This window comes from Gallus gallus, chromosome 2 (assembly GCF_016699485.2).
Source record: "Gallus gallus isolate bGalGal1 chromosome 2, bGalGal1.mat.broiler.GRCg7b, whole genome shotgun sequence".
In the NCBI taxonomy this organism is placed as follows: Eukaryota; Metazoa; Chordata; class Aves; order Galliformes; family Phasianidae; genus Gallus; species Gallus gallus.
The window spans coordinates 103,696,661-103,708,666 of record NC_052533.1 but is presented as its reverse complement, the minus strand read 5'-3'; the positions used below and the strand labels follow the sequence as shown (position 1 = coordinate 103,708,666).

Genomic DNA, 12,006 nt, shown 5'->3' with positions numbered 1-12,006 from the left:
CAGTCATTATTATCAATCTTTAAGGTTTTGTTCCACTGTTCAAAGCAGAAGCTGTATAGTTCAAGGAGATTTGAGGGCTGAGGAGAATGGTAATATGCTAAGGAACTTGGCTTTGCTAGGTCATCTTTCTGACTGTCTCGTAGATCCACAATTACCAAAAGAGTTACAGGCTGATGTGGTTTTAATGTCCATTGCCTGTAGCTTGAACTTGCCCTCTCTTGTACTGAGTCATCTTATTGATAAAACGTAACTTGTTTTTTGTGATTTAAAAAAAAAACCTGTTGTTTCTAAAATACTTCTCCGGAGTTGCGGCTCTTCCCGAGTCTGCCAGTTTTTAGCAGGTGGTGTTGAAATAGCTAGTATCTCTGAAATACACAGGACATCGTATCTCCCAAGGTAGGAGGGGATGAGTTTAATTTTCTTTGAAAGATGTCTTCAGTGCCTGATGGTAGTAACATACAGCTTCCATTGGTTGACTGGCTTAGTCCCTGTGAACAGTGACAGAAAGTTTGTCTTGACAAAAAGAGCTGCTTTTGTCCAGCCAAAAGAGGCTGCAGCCAAAGTTCTTTTCTATCCTGTTCCTATAAAGTTAAGATGATGAGAGGAGGTGGATGTAGGCGGTGCCTTTTTTCTTCCGACAGTAGCATTTACTGGTTGTCACATCACTCATTTTATGCATGTAACTTGCTTTCCTGACATCCTGTTTGTGATTTCCCCCGTGATGTGAGAACAGACTTTTTGGCAGTACAGTATTACTGGTCTCTTCAGAAAGTCCAAACATTATATGCCGTTGTTCATCTGGCTGCTTCTCACATTATGAAGTTGTGAACTGGAGTAGCATACCATAGGAGAAGAGTGAGCCTCCCTAAATCATAGGAAGTGCTCTTGTTTGTGGTTTGTCACATCTTGCTTTTTCTCTGTTCTGTGACCTTATGTGTGGAACTACATCCATTGGTAATTAGAAAAAAAAAGTTGTAAATATTCTATGGTTGGAGCACAACAGGCATTGTCAGCTAAGGTGCTTTCTAGGATTAGAGAAGCATTGTCCCTGATAATGCTTTTGGATAGAAGACCTGATTTCATGGTAGAGATACTTCTTAGCTTTTCTTAGTTGTGAAACCCAGTACTTGTACCATTTTCTTCCTGATTCCCTATGCAGTCTTACTTTTTTTCCCTTTTTTTTCCTTTTTCCATTCTAACATTCTCCAGGTCCTTCCCAGGGTGGCCCCGGACCTCAGTATCCCAATTATCCACAAGGACAAGGCCAGCAGTATGGGGGATACAGACCCACACAGCCTGGGCCACCACAGCCACCACAGCAGAGGCCTTACGGATATGACCAGGTATTCTATCACTCAGTTAGAAAGCTGTGATTCTTACTCATTCATTGGATAATTTTGGTTTCTTGTGACATGCTAACTGATGAATTTGAGGATGTCATCTCTCTGGCGTGTGTGCGCAGTTCTCAAGAGCTCTATTAACAGTAGAGTTATCCAGAAGTGTTTGTCTAGAAGTGTGCTTAGTTATGCTTTTTTGAGCTTGCAGAGTTTAATGCAATTTGGCAAAGTGAGGCCCTCCAGACAGTATTTGCAGACCTTAAAAATTAAGTTGATTTGTTTCAAAGCTGAATGTGGAATGACAAATCTGAAAGTTGAGGTTCCTAAATCTCTTAATCTCATGCTGAATTGTTTAATTGATTTTCCCACAAACACAAATCTGGTAATCCTCGCAGCTATAGAAGCACCTCTGGTGTACAACTAAAGTCCTTCATACTTGTAGGGCTATGTGGGGAGATAGGAAACCATTTTTGCACAGGTTTCCTCTAAGGAGTAAAAGGGCATAAATGAGAAAGAAGTAACCTGAAAATTACTGCTTATTTCCCATCTCTGCTAAGATAAGTTTAAAGCAAACAATAATACCCCATCAAAACACTAGGCTAGATTTGTACTGGAGGACTCCTGTAAAAAGCTGTTGTCTTGCTGTTGAATGAAACAGATTTTATTCCTGTAGAACATACTCAACTGTGAAAATATAATTTTTGCAATATAAAAAGTTCAGAAATGTCGTTGAAACATACAGCATTATTTTCCTTGGCATAAATAAAATTGAGATAGCTAAATATATTTTGAGATCTAGTTGAAATTTTAGTGTTCAAAAAAATGCTGATATGTCAGTAGGAGTTGAATTCTTAAGAACTGTCCTTTGGAAGCAAGATTAACCCCAATTACTTGCAATTCTAATGGAGAACAGCTCCCTCCCTACAGAAACTGAAAAAGACAAGGAAGAAGAAACAGGCAAACTCTTTCAATGTGGAAGTTGTGAGATGTAGTTACTTTTCCTAATTATTTAAAAGATAAACTTACGTACTCATGCACTAAAACAGTAACTCCCTCACATAAAACTACATGAATATGCTTTGGTTGTGGCACATGTAGGGTCAAGGGAACTGAGTTTCAGTTTGCTGAGTTTTCTCCAACTTTCTTCCTAGTAGAAACGGATAGACCTCTCTGTGGATGTGCTGTAGTCCTCCAGTTTGTGCAGTCTAAGTTTGACAGAAAAACTCAATTACAGAAGACCTCTTTACAGTTCTGTGCTAGCCTTTCCCAGAGGAATTCTGCTGCTTAAATTCTCCTCCGGCAGCTGTTCTGAAATTTTTCTTCCTGACTGATTGGTATATTACAATGGAAAAAAACTGACATTGCAACATAAAAATGAAATTGGAAGTATTGCCGTACTGTGATGGTACTTAACATGAAATAGTGTTGAGACTGCACTTACGGAGGACATCCACTTCAGTAGTGCAATATTTGTTTCTGCAGACCTTGAACGCTATGGGGATCACGGTAGGCTTGTAACAATGAAGCTTTCACCTCTGCCTTCTCTGCATTATGTGATGTTCTGTAAAAAGAAATAGAATCAGCTAATTTTGTCAATTGGATGTACATATCAGTTGATTCTTGTAAGATAAGCTTACTGGTTGTGTTCACCAGGATGTTCCTTGGTTTTTGAGCTACATGTATCACTTTTTCTGTGATTTTTGATAGATGAGTACTTTTAAGTGTCGCTGAAAACAGGTTTTTTTTTCCTGAATTACTTGAATTTAAGTGGCCTTTTATTTTTAAAATAAGTTTTGAAGTCTAAGTGGGCAGTAGTTTCTGTCTCGTTTTTTGTGGTGTTCTGCATATTTCACAGCACTGTATTAAATTCAAAGTCATGCTATTCTGCTATTCCGATCAGATTCGATTGCTGGCTTTAAATCGTTACCATGTTGCATTAAAACATAAATGATTTTTACTAAGATGAAGCTCTGTACTCACTCAGCTTGGTTTGCCATTTGTTGTCGTTTGTGTTCAACTTTTAACATCATAGTTTGTTTGGAAGATCTTCTGATTTGAGCTTTTAATACAGGGAAATATACCTTGTGGTCTAATTACGTATTTTGAATTTCCTTTTTAGGGTCAGTATGGAAATTACCAACAGTGAAAAGTATTCACATTCCGGTAGGCAATATCTATTAGCAGCCATATTGTCTTCTCAGCACTGTGGACATCTTCCTGAGATGAAAACCTCCCATTCCATCTAGTTCTTGGAAAAAAATCTTGTGGCTGTTTTACAGTATATGGTCTTCGTGGGTTAATTGTTAAAGACTGTAGATTCTCAGAAGCTGATTTCACATCTCTACTCTAGATGGCAATATTGGACAGAAAATACGTGACATAGCAATTTGCAGTGAGTTGAGAACTGTATATCAAATAGACTGTTACAGACTGAAAGGTGCGAACAGCTTTGTATGTTTATGAAGGTTATGGGAATTTAATATTTTTTCCACAGATTTTTTTTGTAGGGGGAAGGGGATATGCACACTTTTTACAGCAGCAATATTTTGTATATTATGTTTTTCATGTGGTGAATATGCAAGACAGTACACTACTCGCTGGACAGGATAAGAAATCTACTGTTAAAAAGGGGTAGGGTCATGATAAGTGCTTGATTCTGTAAGTCTCAAAATGGTGTACAATAAAGATAACAGTGAAAAAAGATGAAGAGCATCGTACGTCACTGATAGGTTCATGTACAAAGAATGAGAATCCCAGTTATCTAAATGGGAACATAATTGAGGACGGTATAATATAGTCTTGTGCAAAGATTAATTTTTTAAGCTTTCCAATTTTTCTGAGTGAAGCATTTTTGTAAAAACTATTTCTAACATAGTTTGACAATTTTCTGCAACATTTTTTGGGGTAACAAGATAAACGTTTGGGTTGTATTTCTCAAGTGTTTTGTCACAGCTTTGCATAAGCAAGCTGTAATCCCTCTTAATAATTGCAATAACAAAGAAAACGACAAGTGTTAATTTTACCTGGCTTAAATATGCAAAGAATTTGAAAAAGAATATGGAGGACAGGACTGTATTGTATAAGTGTATTTTAACCTTTAGTTTATAATTTGTATGTATCAAAATAGCCTAGAAGACTTTGTAAAACCTATCTAAACTTTCCTAACTGGGAGTTAATATCTTTAGAAAAGGGGGCATTTTTTGTGCGTGTCCATTTTTCTTATGGGTTAACAATGAGACCAAGGGATGTTTTATAACAGAAAAAAGTAAAAACCCGTTGGTGAGGTCAATGCCAAATTTTGTTTTGAACTGCGTTAACGCTTATAGTGTTGCATGTAAGATAGAGGCAGCACCTTGATCAATAGCATAGTACACAAAAAAATTGGTTTGGGGACTGTCCTGCAACTGTATTTCAGATAAATAAGTGAATATTCTTTTGTGCAGGAATATATGCGTTCAGGAATTCCTGGTGATTTTTATAGGAAAGACAAAACTTAAAATTAGCCCAGGAATAAAACCTTATTTTTTCAATTGGAGATCATGTTGAGAAAAAGAAAAAAAAAAAAGATGTTCCTGATATCTGACAGTAGAGACAGAAAACAAGGTTTTCGTTTTGTTCATCATTTTATTTAAGGGAAAACAATTTTCTTAAAGTTGGTTGTTAAAAAAAATACACATCAAGGTTTGAACAGTTACAGCATGAGGAGCATTATTATGAATGAAATGCTTGTAGGTTCTGTGCCAATTTTACACCACTGTGTACTTCGTTGCTATTTAAAACTGTACTCCATCAGTTCTAACGGAAGAATAAATTATTTGTGATTTTAATTTTCTCATTTGTTTCTTTAAATTAGATCCCTATCACTCTGATGTCTCATCTGGAGACGCTGCTGTGAGTTTTTATTTTATAGAAATCTGGCCAGGATAACCAAGCTGTATTTGCATTCTAGGACTTTATCAAAATTCTCTTGCCATAGCCAAGTTAATTAGAATTAACTGTTCGGTAATCAGCGTGTTGTGTAGGTTGTTTGTTACGAAATTCTTCCTCTGAAAATGAAGGTCCGTGAGGCTATAATCAAGATGACTGAATTAGATAAATGAGTCGAGGAGGCAACAATGTGTTGAACCCAACCTGGTGTAGATATGTTATCTCATTTGAAAGAAGCTCAACTGACATTAAGAAATAATTTGTCTTGCCAGCCCATCTTCTGTTGTCTTATTCTCCTTTTTAATGGAAACTAAAATTGCAATTTTAATAAGCAGAATTTCCTCCAGGGTTTCCCTCCTAGAGACTACTGCATTTGCAAGGTTTAATTGTTTTATAACAGTCCTGTTTCGCAAAACTTTTTAATTGGCGGTGACAAAAATTACCTTATTCCTCTGATATTATGCCAGCAGAACAACTCAAGAGGAGGTCGCTCCATTCACAAGTGTGTGTTTCTACCAACGTTATATATTAAAAAAGAAACAGTTTTCCCTAAACAACAAAAAGCAGGAATGCACAACAGGAGCGTGGTGACGAAAAACAGCAAGATGACAAGGTTTGTTTTAGTGATTATTATTTATGAAGTAAAATCCAAGCAATAGCAAACCAATAAAAAAGGTGTTACATTAGGCATTTTGCATGCAGAGTACAGAAAGAGCCAAGTGAGCGATTGACAGAGCATTTCTGTGTACAGAAACAGTACAAATGTCCGAAGAGTAAAGAGCAGCAGTTAATGAATTGAATGATTTGTAATTATTGTAGTGCTGTGATTTTTTTTTTTTGCCATCGTATTTCTTTTCAGGTGATTGTATTTCCCTTTCTGCTGTGTGAATGACTCAGAATAGGGAGAAGTGGGCTCACTGTTCAAAATGAAATCGACTTCACAGTGTTCTAACATAAGGAAGCAAACGTGCTCCTTTATCAAGCAGGACAAACAATCTCTCCGCAAACAGTCCCACTTTAGTCTTCCTCAAATAAATAAATGTTTAAATAAATTAAAAAATGCTTAAAGTAATTATTTTTTGAGAAAATATTACTGATAAAGGAGGGCAGGGACTTGGTGCAAAAATGTCTATATTTCTGCAGTTCTCACCACAGAGGATGCCTTTCATTTGGTTAAATAAATAAATGGCCAAACAATGATTTCAAACAAGGAGCCAATGCTTGAATTTACAAAATGAGGAGAAATTGTTACATCAGCAAGTGCAGGTAGAATTCAGCTGGGAGCCCTGAAGAAATTTCAAGGGAATAGCTGATGTTCCTTCACAGGCAGCAGTTGCTGGACTATCAAATAAAGGTAAAATCCTATGAAATGAGTCCAAACTGAGCTTGGAGAAGAGAAGGCTCCGGGGAGACCTCATTGCGGCCTTCCAGTATTTGAAAGCAGCGTATAAACAGGAGGGGGCACTGACTGGTTTACAAGGCTGGACGGTGATAGAACAAGGGGGAATGGTCTTAAACTGAGACGGGAGGTTTAGGTTAGATATTAGGAAGAAGTTTTTCACACAGATGGTGGTGATGCACTGGAACAGGTTGCCCAAGGAGGCTGTGGATGCCCCATCCCTGGAGGCATTCAAGGCCAGGCTGGATGTGGCTCTGGGCAGCCTGGTCTGGTGGTTGGCGACCCTGCGCATAGCAGGGGGGTTGAAACTCGATCATTGTGGTCCTTTTCAACCCAGGCCATTCTATGATTCCGTGATTCAAACAACACTTCTAGAGTGAAAAGATAACTGGATACGGTAATAAGTTATATATATTTTTATATAAAACATTATACCAGATGATAAATGTTTATATATAAAAACAGTATACTGTTTGTTTATTAAGAAAAAAAGAATGCACACCCAAAAGAACCATAAACTTGTCTATCAATCTATTAAAATTATTTTAGTAGATCCACATTCAAGTGGAATTATCTTGATTTTCATGTTCACCAATCCTGAAGGTCTCTGAGAAGCTACTATAAAAATGAAGTGTGCTGTAAGGTGGGCTGTGAAGCACTGGAAATCAGATAAGATGGGAGGAGGGGGAAGTAGGGATAGATATTACATATCAAAAAAGGTGAAGATTGGTACAAACTATGCCTGAGCTCTGTTGGGACCACCAAGTAACACCAAATGAAGTGGAGAAAAGCATACACCTTTAGGTGTCACAGTGAGGTGGAAATAGTGCAGCTTAAGCTGTTCAGCATTTAAAACTTTGAGGAAATGCAACGGGCTGTAGCGGAACTTATGTCTATGTTTACGGACACAACACACGAGGCTTGGGGTAGAATAGTGCTGTCTTCATGATATGCAGTTACTCAGCTGTCAGGGGAAATTCTGTGGGTAGTACCAGCCTATCTCGGTTCAGTAAACTGCAGCGAGTGTTGGTACTCTTCAGTTCAGAAAACCAGAGCTGCAATAAGCCGTCTTGATTTTTGCAAGGGTGCAAAGAACATGAAAATAGAAGGCAACACCCTCAAAATCAATAATGAGGAACACAGTGGGGCGTGCACAACTGCGGACTCAGTCTACTGTGTTGAGGCTAGGAGCTTAGGATTACGAATAAGTATTGCATAGCTATTGATATATTAGAGCAGGCACAGTCGCATTAGGTCGAATGAAATGGTTTATTTTGAAAGAATATAGCACTTTGTGCTTCACAGCTTTATGCGAGAAGCAGAATTCTGGAGTTTAGAAGAAGTTTCTGTTGGACCGTGAGTGTTGGGAATATATTTAGTTTCCTTTTCGTCTTGATTTTCAGAACCTTGCTCTGCAAAGCCAGGCAGCAGGCATCGCTAGCAGCACACTATTCAGTTAGACTGCTAAACTGAAGTGAAATGTGCATTTGAAGTGGAAGTGGCTTGTTCTGTTCAGGACTTTTTTCCCATTACGGTGTGTCCTGGTTTCAGCCAGGATCGAGTTAATTTTCTTCCTAGGAGCTGGTAAGGTGCTCTGTTTTGGATCTAGGATGAGATTGGTGTTGATTACATACTGATACTTCAGTTGTTGGTGAGAAGTGTTCACGGACTTCTCAGCTTCTTGCGCTGTGCTGCTTGTGAAGAAGAGCTGGAGGTGCATGGGAGGCTGGGAGGGGACACAGCCAGTACAGCTGACCCAGTCTGAGCAAAGGATGTCCCATACCACATAGCATTGTGGTCAGCAATCAAACTGGAGAGGGCTGCTGGAAGGGAGTGCTGCTCGTGAGGAGTTCACCGAGCATCGATCAGCTGCTGGTGAGAAATTGCTCAGTGCATCGCTTGTTTTGTATAGTCTTCATTTTTTGCAAAGGTAGTTCAGTATGTAGGTGGCTTTGCACTCTACACTTTAGGTTTCAAGTGGAAAAGATCTGGGAATGGGAAAGCAGCTGCCGGAACAGCGGAGCCATTATGTGTGTGAATTCTTCAGAACGCTGCCTTACGTTCGCTGGACTCGACACTTTTTAAACAAATGGTATAGGTGCATTGCCATGTAAATGCTTTTCCATTTTGGTCCGTGATTTTCATTTCATCTAGAAGTTAATTTTACACGGCATAAATTCTAATCACCTGCTGGGGTTGGCCTTGCCAGAAGTGCTCTGGCACCTTGACGCATCTCCGTTGCAGGTAGGCTTTTACAATAATGCCATGTGCTACGGCGTTGTTTGTGTGAAATTAAGTTGTATCGGTTCGATATCCAAACTCTTTCATCGAACTTCAAGTCAAGTGAGGATTTTTTGTCCAGTAGCCTTCATTTACACTCTTCCAGCAATAGCACTTCGCACCCCAGAGCCTTCCCACTACTTTTTCACAGGGCTACAATACAAACAGCTGCCGCAGTTCTCAGAGTTTCTAACTAAATACTTGTTAATGGCCTTACTTGTTGAGATGGCTTCTGGTCAAGTTGATAAGGTGTCAGTCTCAAAGATTAATGATCCATGTATCTTTTTTTTTTTTTACCTGCTTTTCCCCCCTTTGCAATGCTGCTGTTTCAGACAGGGCTGGCACCTACATAACCCCATCTCTCCATTTCCTCCGAAGGCTATTTCCAACTGGATAAAAAGTTTGCCTTCCACACTGAAATACCTTATTTTAAAACATACTGTTGGGGGAAAAGGGTTCTGCTTATAGTAGAGTGTTTAATTTCTTAAGCCCAGTGAGGGTACCCATCTGAATGTGACCGAGTTTTAACTGGTTTGATGCTGGTTTCACATTTATCCCCTGCTTTGGTATTCCTGTAGGCAGAGAAGAGCAGCAAAAGCCAGGCAACTGTGTGAGTAGCTCCCAGATTTTTGCTGATGGCAAGTGGTTGTTTGTAGGACTGTGAATGAATGGATGCCTGGTGGGCACTAGGAAATCTGTAACCACTGCAAATACCTGGTGTGCAGGCTGACGTGCCTAATGGAGCCTGATGTTCATTGGTGCTTGTTATGACTGTTGCTATAATGGCAGCACTGATACTTTATTACAGCAGAAACTTGGTTATGCCTGTATTACTTGCCCTTCGATTTTGCATGGGTTTGCATTTCCCTGCTCTGGGCAGCAGTAGAAAAACAGGAGTCTTCCATGAGCTGCACTCGGCTGAGGAAGGAGAGAGGAACATGGAGGTGAACAAATGCAACTGCTTCATCAGTTAAAAACATGGCAGACTTGAGGTCCTTAGGCCATGCCACAATAGTAGTGACCTGCCAACTGAGTTTTCTTGATATTCTACCTTATTATCATTATTTAGAGGACACTGACAGCTGGTCACCATTTGAACGAACACCTACCTGGCAGTATGTCTGCACTACCAACTTGTAGCAGCTTTTGAGGTGAGCTGGTGGGCTGAAGTGCCTGGTGTTGAGCTGCTTGTTTCCAAGAGCTGTTGCTGGATGCTGCTGCAGGGTGTCATGGCGGCTCCTGCATCTGCAGCACATGGGTCCAATAACTCATTAACCTGTAGATTGCCTCCAGATTATGCCATTGGTCACACAGTTTGTGTATTTAGGGTAAAAATGAGCAGTTCTTTGTTTTTCTCTCATCATGAGACCATGTCATTCGTCTTTCTCATGTTTTGTAAGCCATGATAGCTCAGTTTTTGTCCATGAGTGTCTCCTAGAAGGGCAGCAGACAAGACTAACCTCAAAACTTGATATAGTCACAAAGGTGCAATTGCTGATGGAGATGCTACAAGATGTCTGTGATGACAGAAATTGTTTATGGAGCTGCCCAAGTTCCTAAGCTCATCTATAGTTCCTCCTTCAGTACATGCTTGAGATCAGCTTCTCTGTTGTTATGAGGCAGCTCTGGGCCTAACTGTTAACTGAATTAGTGGATATTAGTCCTCTTTGTCATTTGGAAATGGGACTTTTGGATGAAGGTCTCTATAGGGAACTGCTCCCCGCACTTCTAAAAGAGGACCACTGCTTTCAAGCACCAGTACATGTAGGGCAGAGACGGCCCATTGCTCAGGAAGGGCTTGCTTCTGCTGCTCAGTGAATGATGGTTTTGAGATGAGAAGGTCTGCTACAAGGAAGATGGGTATCAAAATCTGCCTTCTTGCTCAGGGGAATGATTTAGTGGAGGGTTCTTAGAGTGGTTTGGTTAGGTCGTGGTTGGACTCGGTGATCTTTAAGGTCTTTTCCAACCTTTCCATAGAGCGACTCTATGATTCTGTGATTCTTCCGGCAAAATCCACAAGGTCATGTATAACTTCCCTCAGCATTGATTCCTCAGTTTTTGTCACTGTAGGCGTCTTTTGACTACATCAACAGAGGAGTTTACTACTTTTCTTACATGAGACTTCATGGATTTTCACGCATGTACTCACTGGCTTCACTGTCCCAGACTGTAACAACCCCGTCCTCCACCATGTTCTGCAGGTGTTAATCTTAACAGCAGGAAACTGATAGTCCTTTCTGCCTCACACATGGATGTCCAAGGAGAGTAGATCCTTTAGTACAACAGCCTTTGGAAATAGGGTCATGAGCTTTTGCAGGCAAGCATGCACGATGGAAAGGGTCAATCTATCCATGTCATTGAACACTGATGCAACTGAGAGCAATGTTGTCTTTAAAAGCAAAAAACAAATACATATATATATATATACAGTGTTTGAGTAAAGGGAGAGTTTAGCAAATGAGAAGGAAGAAGAAGAGATAACAATGTTTAAAACCATCCATAATGATAGTAGCTTTCTTACTGTAACTCAGGAGATTTGCAAGAACAAGAGAGGGTCTGTATAACCAGCGCTAACAGGAGTGGAAGAAGATGGGAAAACTTGATGGTTTACCATGACTTCAGTGTCTGTTGGCATTCTCAGAATGTTAAAAGTCAGATCATAGACTAATGTATATTAAAAGAGACCTCAGGAAGTCTCTGGTCATACCTCTTGCTTAAAGCAGGGTCGACTGTGAAATTGGATCTATTTGATCACATCTTCATTCAGGTGTTGAAAAACCTCCACAGATGAAGACTGTGGGCAGTCTATATGAGCAACGTATTTCACTACCTGACTCCCCTGGGTAAAAACTTTCTGCTTTTATCCAGTCTGAACTTCTGATTCAGTTTATGCCTGTTGTCTCTCATCCTCTTGTTATGTAGTACTATGATGTACCTGATTTGGTCTACTTGCTGGCCTCCCTTTTAGGTGCTGTCAGGCTGCTGTTTGGACCACTCTGAAGCCACCTTGTTACTGGATTGAACAAGCCCTGGTCCAACAGCCTCTTCTGAAAGGGCAAATGT

General features: G+C 39.8%; 1 protein-coding gene across 7 annotated transcripts in view; it reads left to right on the top strand.

Annotated features, from left to right (window-relative positions):
• The window catches only part of SS18 (SS18, nBAF chromatin remodeling complex subunit), a 42,814-nt gene extending 37,650 nt beyond the window's left edge, over window positions 1-5,164 (top strand). For all 7 annotated transcript variants that reach the window (XM_015277944.4, NM_001079479.3, XM_046925181.1 and 4 more), the window contains 2 exons: window positions 1,210-1,343; window positions 3,457-5,164. In XM_015277944.4, coding sequence (XP_015133430.1) covers window positions 1,210-1,343; window positions 3,457-3,483 — 161 coding nt within the window. In that variant the 3' untranslated portion in view covers window positions 3,484-5,164. The remainder of the gene's footprint in view (window positions 1-1,209; window positions 1,344-3,456) is intronic.
• The last annotated feature ends 6,842 nt before the right edge of the window (window positions 5,165-12,006 follow it).